Source organism: Hyperolius riggenbachi, chromosome 3, assembly GCF_040937935.1.
Source record: "Hyperolius riggenbachi isolate aHypRig1 chromosome 3, aHypRig1.pri, whole genome shotgun sequence".
Lineage (NCBI taxonomy): Eukaryota > Metazoa > Chordata > Amphibia > Anura > Hyperoliidae > Hyperolius > Hyperolius riggenbachi.
Genome location: NC_090648.1, coordinates 350,341,042 through 350,353,626, shown reverse-complemented (window position 1 = coordinate 350,353,626; position 12,585 = coordinate 350,341,042). Strand labels below are relative to the sequence as shown.

General features: G+C 44.4%; 1 protein-coding gene across 3 annotated transcripts in view; it reads right to left on the bottom strand.

Moving 5' to 3' along the window:
- The window catches only part of ZNF346 (zinc finger protein 346), an 83,322-nt gene that overhangs the window by 14,500 nt on the left and 56,237 nt on the right, over nt 1–12,585 (bottom strand). For 2 of the 3 annotated variants that reach the window (XM_068277059.1, XM_068277060.1), the window contains exon 6: nt 10,469–10,562. In XM_068277059.1, the coding sequence (XP_068133160.1) occupies nt 10,469–10,562 (94 nt within the window). Of the gene's footprint in view, nt 1–482; nt 585–10,468; nt 10,563–12,585 lie in introns of those variants that run through there. The other variant, XM_068277061.1, reaches the window with a different exon arrangement.

Sequence of the window (12,585 nt, the reverse complement as noted above, 5' to 3'; positions counted from 1 at the left end):
GTTATCACTTAAATCACAAAAACGGGTTCCCCTTATCACTTCAATCCCAACAGCAACTTCCTTTGCCACTCCAATCTAAACTGCACATTCCGGTTGTCACTTCAATCCCAACAGCAGCTGCCCCTCATCGCTCCACCCCAACTGCAGCTTCCTTCTTGACCAAATACCAGTTGCAGCTACCTTCTACACTCAAATTCCAACAGTAGCCTCAAAGATCTCTCGCCTATGATTTCACGCCAGTTGTCCCCCCCCCCCCCCCCCCCGTAAAAAATCCCTGATCACCCCACATGAAGTATGTACCCCGAAGGCATGTCACTCCATACATTCCACCTTGTCACACCACACCAGACGATCAGTCATTGTGACTCAACCCTAGGAGCTCCAGATGTGCAAGCACATTGGGTAGATATAGAACAGTTTCTACATGCTAGCAGTGTTGCAGTCACACATGTAGAGTAACAAAAAAGGTCACTTACCTGTTCTGATGATCACATTTTTCATTGCAAAGATGCTAATTCTAATGGGGCTCAGGGATCACATCACAGAAAACTTCCTCTGAAGAGAAACTCACATTTCGACCGGCTCTGAAATAGTGAGGTCAATGAGGAAGTTTTACATGAATTTCACAGTATATTGCTGTGCCCCATCTAAAGCATTAGAACAACTTTGCAGTGAAAAAAATTTGCACCATGACATCTACTTGTTTACAGCAGAGCTGCAGTGCTTGAGCTTTGTCTTTATGCCCTTTAGGTGGGCCACAATCAAATGAGGTGTCATGTAAAGTGGAATACAAAGCAACCAATTCATCTCAGCAACAGAAGCAGAGCTTTGCCCTAGCATCAGCCATCTACCACAAGACTGCAAAGAGACACCCAGTCCATGAATGAGGACTTAAGCTAACCATACACTATACAATTATAACAAGATCATCATTTGATTGTTATGATCAACAAAAAAGTATGATCTAATGATCCTAAATCGATCAAGTAATGTCAATGCACTATAAACAATTTTGAAAAATGTTACAATCAATTAGAGCAAAAACATTGCATAGACTGTATTCGAAACTGCAATGCGGGTTTAGCACACTATGTGTCTGTGATGGATATAGAAATTGACAAACAAATTACGTAGTTTCCATGTAGACAATTGTAAAGTGATTGGTGTTTTATCGATTGTTTTAGAAATGTATGAACTGCCATGTTAGGGCCCTTTTCCACTAAAGCGACCAGATCACAGTCTCAAAACGTATGGGATTTGTTAATCGCAAAAAGTTATCAAATAGGAATCGCAAATCACTATTTCCATTTGTAGGTTTTGATTTTTACGGGAATGTAAATCTTGCAACATTCCATCAATTAGAAGGATAGGAACACATGAAAATCGCTTTTCAAATGAAAAAAAAAAAAAAAATAAAAAGATTTAAGTGCTTCTGGACCGTGCTTATTGAAATCTATGCCATTTGGGACCAGTTACCTCCTCCAGGGTGTAGATTTCAATTTGCCTGCCGCACCACTCTCCCGTCGCTGCTACCCACTCGTCCTGCTGTCAGTACAACAGCAGAGCTACGCCAGCTGGCCAGGGGCCGATTTCATTGACTTCTGACCACGTGTTCACTGTGAGCCAATCACTGTTTTATCTACTGTATTCCTTCAAGATGTAAAAATCTATAAATACAGGTAGTCCCCAACTTACAAATGACCACCTGATATGAACGTTCTGTGGGAACGGGTCAATTTTTTTTCTTTTTAACCATTTCAGCCTGTGGGGGTTTTTCACCCTATGCATTCATTCGCTAAAAGGTTTATCACTACTTATCACAATTTGTTGATCTATATCTTGTTTTTTTTCTGCCACTAATTAGGCTTTCTTTGGGTGGTACATTTTGCTAAGAATTATTTTTTTATAAATGCATTTTAACAGGATTAATAAGAAAAAAATGGAAAAAAATTCATGATTTCTCAGTTTTTAGCCATTATAGCTTTAAAATAATCCACAATACCATAATTAAAACCTATGTATTTTATTTGCCTGTTTGTCTCGGTTATGACACCATTTAAATTTTGTCCCTATCACAATATATGGCGCCAATATTTTATTTGGAAATAAATGTGCATTTTTTTCCGTTTTGCGTCCATCACTATTTACAAGCTTATAATTTAAAAAATGTTCGTAGTATACCCCCTTCAAATGCATATTTAAAAAGTTCAGACCCTTAGGTAACGATTTGGTTTTTTTTTGTAATTTTTTTTTCCCCCCATTAAAAATTTTATTTGGGTAATATTTTGGTGTGGGAAATAAACAGTTAATTTTTAATGTTATTATATGTGTAAATTGTAATGTAAAAAATATGTAGATGTAGTTTTACTATTTGGCCACAAGATGGCCACCTTGAAATTGTTTTTAGCTCCTCGTGCTTCTCGCTAAGCGGAAACACAAAGGGGATGCGGAAATTTTTACGTGCAGAAAGACTGAAGCGTCAAGTAAGAGCGCTTTGGTTTTTCTGCTGGGGACACGATCAGTGATCGGGAACCATGTTCCCGTTCACTGATTCCGGGACTACCGGGGGGCGCACCCGCGATCGTGCGTGTGAGCGCGCCGAAGAGCGGCACTGCAGCAGAGCAGTTGCCCGAACGTGAGCTTAACGTCCGGGCGGCAGAAATAGTTAAAAGACCTTGTAGTTTTTGAGAAAATCAGTTTTAAAAAATTCTAAGAAAAATAGTTTTTTTAAACTCAGTAAAAGGACAAAACCCCAACATTGCTGATGTTTTGATCTGATTTAATTCTTAACGATCAAACAACGTAATTTAACAATTGCGATTTAAAAAAAACAAACAAACTTCAATTTACAATTGATTAAATGTTTCCTGAATGGGCAAAAAAAAAAAAAAATTGTATAGCATATGGCTACCTTAAAGCTGAACTGAAGATACATGTAAAACAAACTGTTTCACTTACCTAGGGCTTCTGCAAGCCCCCAGCAGCCGTCCTGTCCCGCGCCAGTCCTCCATGAGCCTTCGTTCTTCCGCCAAATGCGTAAAAAGGATTCGCTTTGTAGGGCTGCACGGGCCTCCACTTACAAGTCGTGGAAATGGCGCAGCGGCGGGAGAACGGAGGCTCGTGGAGGACCGGTACGGGACAGGACGGCTGCTGGGGGCTTGCAGAAGCCCCAGGTAAGTGAAACAGTTTGTTTTACATCTATCTTCAGTTCCGCTTTAAGGTGGATTACTCTGGACTGCACTTCTTTGCTACCTGCAAATTAAGCATAACAAGTCAAAGGGAATGTCATAAAGACCCAAATCGCTCCACAAAGAGTAAATCACCCATAATCAATTACTGATCTTTCTCCTCTGAAGAGATCAGAGAATCTCCACCCCCCGGTTCTTCCCATTTATAAGGGAATGGTTAGAAAGCCTATGCTGACCAGACAATCTGATGGCGGTATCTGAAAAATCTTGCCAACAGGTATTTAATATAGAGACAGTCCTAAGGAATCTACTTAATTTAGTTGTAATCTGTTTCAGCTTCATACTACACACTCTGTACCTCTATACTGTGAGGTTCAAAGCGAATGGAACAGTTTCAGTGATCACTTAATCCTTAATAACACTGGAAAATACTAAACAAATGGTTTAAAACCAGGGCTGTGGAGTGAGTCGAGGAGTCTGAGCATTTTTTTGGTACCTGGAGTCAAGAGAAAATGCGCTAACTGACTACTAATAAATTTAAACTGTAATTAGAAGAGATATGATAAACTGTTTTATTTAGTTATTATAAATAACTTGTTTATAGAGTAACAGCAGTGCTTAGCCCACAAGCATGAAATAAACCAAACAAAAAAGTTATTTATTCTGCTGCAACAAAGCAGTCACCATATTTTTAAAATCAGACAAACATATCTGTTTGCGTCTATCTGTACACAGGAATCTTTTACATATAATAAAGAACATCTCTGCTGTAAGAACAAAGCCTGATGTGTAGTTGTGTCACTAGTAGGGATGGTTAGTGAGATGCAAATAATTCTGCAAATATACCGTATTTTTCGGACCATAAGACGCACTTTTTCTCCCCCAAACATGGGGGGAAAATGTGCCTGCGTCTTATGGTCCAAATGCTACCCAGCACCAGGTGTCCTTCCACTTGAAATCCCCGCGGTAATGTGCCCTTCCGCATCCCGTCCCCCTTGTCCTCCTCTATTCTGTACCTGTGATTGTCCCATCCCTCTGTCCTCATCTATTTGGTCTCTATGCCCTGTGTGGAGTGTGCAAGTGGCTTACCGCTACAGCCTAGTGATGGTCAGCGGTGAGCCTCCAGGGAAAAGCCGCGTGGTTATCCGGGCACGCTGAAGACATATCCATCACTTCTGCTGACGTAAAAGATCCGGGCTTACTGCTGCAGGCTAGGGATGATCAGCGGTAAGCCTATGGGGAAAAGCTGCGTGGTTGTCCGGGCACGCTGAAGACATATCCATCCCTTCTGCTGACGTAAAAGATCCGGGCTTACCGCTGCAGGCTAAGGATGATCAGCGGTAAGCCTATGGGGAAAAGCCGGGTGGGTGTCCGTGCACGCTGCCTAATGTTTTCTACCGTCACTTCCGCTTACATCATCAAGGCGGAAGTGACAGTAGAAAAACATTAGGCAGCGTGCACGGACACCCACGCGGCTTTTCCCCATAGGCTTACCGCTGATCATCCTTAGCCTGCAGCGGTAAGCCCGGATCTTTTACGTCAGCAGAAGGGATGGATATGTCTTCAGCGTGCCCGGACAACCACATGGCTCTTCTCTGGAGGCTCACCACTGACCATCACTAGGCTGTAGCGGTAAGCCACTTGCACACTCCACACAGGGCATAGAGTCAGAGGGGGTCAGGACAGCCGCAGGGAAAAAATAGATGAGGATAGAGGGATGGGACACAAGGGACAAGATAGATGAGGACAGGGGGAAATGGGGACAGAATAGAGGAGGTCAGGACAGCAGCAGGATACATGGGGTCAAGATAGAAGAGGACAGGGGGGCAGGACATGGGGACAGGACAGCTGCAGAACACAGGGGACATGATAGTGGAGGACGGGATGGGGCAGCAGCGGGGACACAGGGGGATAAACAAGAACATAAGGGAGACAGAGGATGACACAAGGAAGGCACTAAAGGTACAAATGGGGCACAGGAACACAAGAGGTATATTGGGGAACATAATAATTGGGGAGGGGAAAAGATCCACAAGACGCCCCTGTACCATGGATGCACCATGTTTAGTATTTTTTTTTCCCCTGGTTTTTGTTCTCTAAACCTAAGTGCGTCTTATGGTCTGGAGCGTCTTATGGTCCGAAAAAATACGGTATGCATTGCCTTTACTCATAAAATCAATTAATTTGATAGGTTTAATTTGGGGATATACAATAGTACTATACTCTACATATGCACTCCCCACAGAGCTGCAGGGAATGCACTGAGAATGTTGTGCACATTGATCCTGGAGGTGTTTATCACCCATTAACCTGGTTCAGATTGTGCATGAAGAATGTGTACACGTTTAGCTGTACCCACAGTTTTATTGCCTAGGGCCCAATCAATGTTCTTTGTCCCTGTCTGTACCCTCTACAAATACTCTTACCAAGGACTAGTTTTGATTTCTATTTAATAGCTACTCTACAGCTATATCAAATGTTTAGTTAAAACGCATCTCTGGCGTACATACAAAACAAACAAAAAAACCAACAGAGCGGTATGCCAATGCTTAAAAATAAAAAGTGAAAATAAACTGATGAGATAAACAATTATATTTATTCTCCTACGCCTAAAAATGATTTTTAAATATCCCATAGTTTTCTTTTATATTTACACATTTGCAAAGTAGGTTAAACATCTCAAGCTCACTCCAACCTGAATTATCGCAAGTTCTTTCTGTTTTAAGAAAGCAAACTTGTTTTTCTTAAAGAGAACCCGAGGTGGGATTTAATTATGTTAGTGGGGCACAGAGGCTGGTTGTGCACACTAACACCAGCCTCTGTTGCCCCATGGTGTGCCTCCAGGACTCCCCTGCGCGCCGCTATACCCCCCTCAGTGCTAGCGACACACAGCGTGTCGCCAGCACAATGTTTACCTCTGCCTGTTAGCGCCGCTCCCCCGCCTCCTCCGTATCGGCGCTACCCACCCGCGTCACTTCCCTCCAATCAGCGGGAGGGAAGGGACGCGGGTGGGTAGCGCCGATACGGAGGAGGCAGGGGAGCGGCGCTGACAGACAGGCAGAGGTAAACATTGTGATGGCGACACGCTGTGTGTCGCTAGCACTGAGGGGGGTATAGCGGCGCACAGGGGAGTCCTGGAGGCACACCATGGGGCAACAGAGGCTGGTGTTAGTGTGCACAACCAGCCTCTGTGCCCCACCAACATAATTAAATCCCACCTCGGGTTCTCTTTAACATCTTAGTAAGGGGGCTTTTAGGACCATTGTAGTCCCTTACACACTCCAATGAGTTCTGGGTCACCATGAGCTTGCTGGTTAGTCTGTACCTCGCAAAGTAGGTTGAATGTTTTACTGTCTCTACTCAGTGGCAGCATATTAAGTCTCCCAGAGTTAGAAAAAGGTCAATAGTTCACGTATTTTATCTTTCCTGCCCTCGGAATTTGTATTCTGCCAGGAAAACTTGTATGGATGTAATTTGCTTATCAGTGATGTTTACTATATTCCTGACAAGGGGACTACCAAAAAGACAATATCAACAAGACAGAAGCTGCCACTTCCATACCAAGAAATTAACTCTTTCAGGCAGCAAAATAAAACTAGTAAAACAGCCTGGTTATTCTGTTTTGTACTGTAAAAACACATGTTTATCTCATGTTGCATATCGCCTTGGGCACACTTTAAAAGTTAGAATGTCCCAACACATAGTCTGTTTAATAATATTCACTAGACCCCCTTATCAGCTGGCTACTGGTGCATAGATCCGCTCCCTAGCAGAAAATGGCCCCAACCTTTTCTATATCAGATACTGAGGAGGCAGAGGCCTTTTTCTGCAAGATGGCAGGGTTACACACTGGAACCCAGTTGATATGGGGCTCCGGTGAATCTTAGACGACGTGCTGTGGAATTCACGTTGGCAATGATAGGCCGGGATGGCAGACAGGGTAGGGTGTCAGCTTCCTGGCCAGGAACTTTTTGTTCCCAAAAGCAGATGCAATCTTCATATATCTTTAAAGTGGACCTGAACTCTAGCACTGAACAAAATAAACAGAGAAAAGCACCCTGTATGTACTTAGAGAGTTTAGCCTGTCTAATTCCCCCTCATGTGTGTCTAATCACTAGTTGTAATTTGATCCCTCCCCCTTGTCACATGACTGCCTATGGCAGATAAGCCCATTTGAAAGCATAGGTTGTAAACAATGTCTGCTTCCACGAATCAGGAAGTAGAAACAGTGCAGATTTATTTAAAGGACTTACGAGGCCAAGATTTTCGGAAAAAAATAAAAAAAAAAGTTAGCTACCTGCGTCAGCTTGTCAGGCACGGAGGACGCCGTCCGCACCCGCCGTGCAGTTTCGCCGGGTCCCCGCCGCTCAGTAGCCCCTCGAGCGGTCCCTGACCGCGCGGCCCGGGCTCTCCAGCCTGTACAAAGATGGCGGCCGGAGCTGGCCGCGGCTGCGCAGTAAGCATAGCCGCAAGTGCGGCTGCGCAGCTCTAAGGCCAACCCCCCGATCCATGCTACTGTTACGTGGATCGGGGGTTGGCCTTAGAGCTGCGCAGCCGCACTCGCGGCTATGCGTACTGCGCAGCCAGCTCCGGCCGCCATCTTTGTACAGGCTGGAGAGCCTGACCCGGGCCGCGCGGTCGGGGACCGTTCGGGGGGCCACTGAGCAGCGGGTACCCGGCGGAACGGCACGGAGGGCGCGGACGGCATCCTCAGTGCCTGACAAGCTGACGCAGGTAGCTAACTTTTTTTTTATTTTTTTTCGAAAATTTTGGCCTTGTAAGTCCTTTAAGGATTTGTATCAGCTATAACAAGGAAATGTTCTTTTAGAGCAGAGAAGACCGAATGAGTTCAGGTCCGCTATACAATTACTAAGCTTTGGCAGTGATGAAATGCCTTTTATGCTAAATACTTTCAATCAACAAGATTGATAAATGCAAATTAGAGGAGTTATGGTAGCCATACACTAGTCAACTTGCCATCAGATTCGACCAACAGAGAGAGATCCCTCTCTAATCGAATCTGATCAGAGAGGGATCGTATGGCTGCCTTTACTGCAAACAGATTGTGAATCGATTTCAGCATGAAACTGTTCACAATCTGTGGAGGAGGTGGCACCCCCCCCCCCCCCCCCCCCCACGCCAATTACCTGCTCTGCCGGCGCGACTCCCCGGGTCTCCGGTGTCTTCTTCTCCGCTCTGGTCTCCGGGTCCAGCATGCTTCACTTCTTCCTGTCTGGGGGAAGTTTAAACAGTAGAGCGCCCTCTACTGTTTAAACTTCCTGCCGGGACAGGAAGACGTGAAGCATGCTGGACCCGGAGACCAGACCAGAGCGGAGAAGACAGCGGAGACCTGGGGAGTTGCGCCGGCGGAGCAGGTAATGTATGCCAGCTGTATTGCGTCGGTTGTCGGGCACTCGAACGCCGCTAGCGACGCACTCCCTAACCGCAGGCGCTCGACTGTAATTTCCCGCACGGAGCGATCGATCTATTTCAGGACGAAATAGATCGAAATTTAGCGTGTAGCGTGAACGATGTGACAGCAGATTCGATCCCAGTGATCAAATCTGCTGTCGATCGGCGGGGAATCGGCTAGTGTATGGCCAGCTTAAGAGTCAAGGAGTCAGAGAAAATAGATACTGAGGAGTCAGAGGATTTGTGAACAGATTCCACAGCCCTGTTTAAAACTGAACAGCTCATAAATTGCCTAACCAGACTGCTGTATATTTCGGTCACCATTAATGGGAACAAAATCAGTTAAGCGTCCTCCTCAGCTCTGTTTTACCAGGTGCTACACCCGGCTGAATTTCCTGAGCATCCGGCTGTTAAGGTAGCCATACACTGGTCGATTTGGCATTAGATCGACCAGCTGACAGATCCCTATCTGATCGAATCTGATCAGAGAGGGATCGTATGGCTGCCTTTACTGCAAACAAATTGTGAATCGGTTTCAGCCTGTTAAACTGCTCCTGCCGCGCCCCCCCCCCTCCCTTCTTGGCTGGCTGGATAGTGTAATGGTTAAGGGCTCTGCCTCTGACACAGAAGACCTGGGTTCAAATCTCGGCTCTGCCTGTTCAGTAAGCCAGCACCTATTTCAGTAAGGAGTTTCTTGGGCAAGTCTCCTTAACACTGCTACTGCCTACTGAGTGCGCTCTAGTGGCTGCCTCGCAAGCGCTTTGAGTCCGACAGGAGAAAGGCGCTATACAAATACTGCCATTATTATTTCAGACAAAAGGTCCCATGCACGTCTCTACCAGTACGATTTATGACAAACATTCAGAATTTTTTTTATCATGCCTAACCTCATCTAAAAAGAAAAAAATATTAGTAAGCTTAGCTATACCTGGCAAAGCCTCGTTCCACATAGATCATAATGGAGGGAGGTAAGTGACAGGCTGGCCACTCCCCCTCCAACACCCCCATGTAACATTACAACATCCTCTGTGAAAGGAACTGTATCTGGCAGACAAACCCTTCCATGTGTGCATTGAATTGCACTATTACTATCTCTAGCAGATTAATTTGTGAGGAAATCTTTCAAAAATGCTTGTTCTTCAAATTGGATGTGTTTTGCACAGAATGCAATATTACAGAAAGTCAGGACACCCAATAAGCGTTGGATCATGATTTACTGGCATAAACCAGATATCCATTCCAGTCATGAATGACTGGTTTGGTGCCACGGCAGGCTCCCTTTGTCAAGGTATTTCTGCAGGCCCATAGATTTTTACGGGCAGCGAGTTGACATGCAGAACTATTCTGCATAGCAACTGATGCGCTGTGAATCGGGCCTGAGGAGTACAAAAGGATGATTTGGATATTTCAGCTGAAGTCTGACCAGAATAAGCAGATGTGTGGTACAGCTCATGCTTCTAGAAAAGCAATTTGAGTGGGGTTTTCAATAGTGACGCTAATCTGGGAACCTAAAAATGTGCCTGAGAAATTTCCTTCATAAACAAGCATGTGCGATTATGTTTAGACTCGGATATGAATGTGCCCCTTTGATGCGCATGACACTGTACTAAATATGTGAGGAACTGGGAGTCATTTTTGGGTTCACATTTCACAGAGCAGTGGACAAAGACAGTAAAAAAATCTGCAAGGAAACATGGACCAAAGGTGGTGCAAGAATGGAGCATGAGCAATCAGAATCCTTGCTCTAGGCATCTGCTGTGTCCAATATCATGAGATGCAACATTAACATATTAAAGATTAGCAAATAATGTAAATTACAGAGCAAACACACAAGTTACTTGAATAAGAATTGAATAATTCATACTTACTTGCTCGTGTGCTTTGCACCAGAAATGTGTGCCTGATACTGGTCTATAGAATTGACAACAATACTGCATATGTCACAGCTGAATCCATTTCCAGCTAGAAGAAAGAGGCATGGCATACATTACATAGTCAACAGTCAAGAGGGTAAATTTTTCTTAGCATCAGTCTATAAAACACAGTCACATGGTTCCCCGTGATTTTTTTCTTCTGGTAGAAATTCTCCTAGGAGAGTCAAATATCTCTTAAAGAGAACCCGAGGTGGAAATTTATTATGCTAGTGGGGCACAGAGGCTGGTTGTGCACAGTAACATCAGCCTCTGTTGCCCCATGGTGTGCATCAAAAGACCCCCCCCCCCCCCCTGCGCGCCGCCATACCCCCGCAGTGCTGGCGACAATGTTTACCTAAGCGCTGTCTGTCAGCGCCGGTCCCCCGCCTCCTCATTGGCACGACCCGCCTGTATCCCTTCCCTCCCGCTGATTGGAGGGAAGTGACGCGGCGGGTAGCGCCGATACGGAGGAGACGGGGAGTGGCGCTGACAGACAGCGCTTAAACATTGTGCTGGCGACACGCTGCGTGTCGCCAGCACTGCGGGGGTATAGTGGTATAGTGCAGGGGGGTCTTTGAGGCACACCATGGGGCAACAGAGGCTGCTGTTACTGTGCACAACCAGCCTCTGTGCCCCACTAGCATAATATAATCCCACCTCGGGTTCTCTTTAACTTAAACTACCCTGTATGCATTTGTGATGTGGTACACTCTAACCACCATGCTATATGTTTAAAAGAATTCTCATCACTATTCCATTAAAAACCCAAATTCATTTTAACATGCAAATGTCCACAGAACCAGGAAAGAAAAGAAACTCAGCCAATAAAAGGCAACATCTACCAGTCCATTTATTGGGAACTGTTGAATTAACCAGCAACATAAAGGTCCGTACACATGCCGGACTGCAGGCAACGACGGGTCTGTAGTCACCTCCCGCTGGGTGGGTTTTCAGCAGACAGTCCGGCGTGTGTACAGTCTGTTGGCAGACTGATACGGCTGTTTCTAAGCTATCTGCCGGGCGGTATGGATGTGTAGGTGCCCTTTGGGGAAACCTGTTCATTCTAGATACCTCAGCAGAGTTCAATTGGTTTCAGAAATTCTTAGCTGGCTGGGGACTGAAATGGAAATAATTCTTAATAGTATTAAACTGCAAAAAGATCTATGAAGCAGTCTATGTTGCTAGCAATTATTTTTTAAGTACATTTTTCTCTGTGATGAACCTTAATGTTACAGTCCAGATACGAGTAGAGTGGTTAAACAAAATTGGCCAATGATATTTGGTCAGAGATTAAGCTGGTCAGAACCAGTTCAGACAATGCATCAGGATGATGAGGAGGGCATGCAAACACCTGCAATGTGACAAAACAGACACCTAGACTTCAGGTCGATTTTGTGAAGCTAAAATTGGTTAAAGTGGACGCAAATTAAAAATACAAGATTTTAGAAATAAAATCCATTTTCTAAATTATAATAATAAATAGCAGCCTTTTTTCAGCTGCATGATGACAAATCCCAAAATATTTTACATTTATTGGAGGAACCCCTCCCTTCCTTTCAAATTGCCGGGACAAAATCCGGCAAACTGGTGGAGTAGGTGGTGTCCAGCAATGGAGGAATTGCTAATGGCTGCCCCCAGTATAACCCTAGTTATAAAAAGAGAAGGGTGAAAAGCATGCACTGAAATGCTCATAGGTTTGAAGGAGTGTTTATTTATCTTTGTATGTGTCAGAGTGGTGCAACTAAATATTTTTAATTAAAAAAAAGGTTTGGTTTGGGTCCGCTTTAACCATTAGTAGATGGAAGTAAAGCTTTCCAAGAAGTTCACCTCATCTGCCATAAAAAGCAGAGTCCAGAGATGACATACTAATATACTGTATAAACCATACAATTACTGGCTAACGTTTCCAAGAAACAGGAAAAATGTGGTAAGGATTATAGTTCCAACACATCAAAAGTGTGAAACATTTTGTGATGTTTGAGGCCACTTAAAAGCAGATATTCCATTACTTACACTTAAAGTATATGCTATAAACAACTATTGTCTTCTGCTGAGCATGAAAAAAATAATGA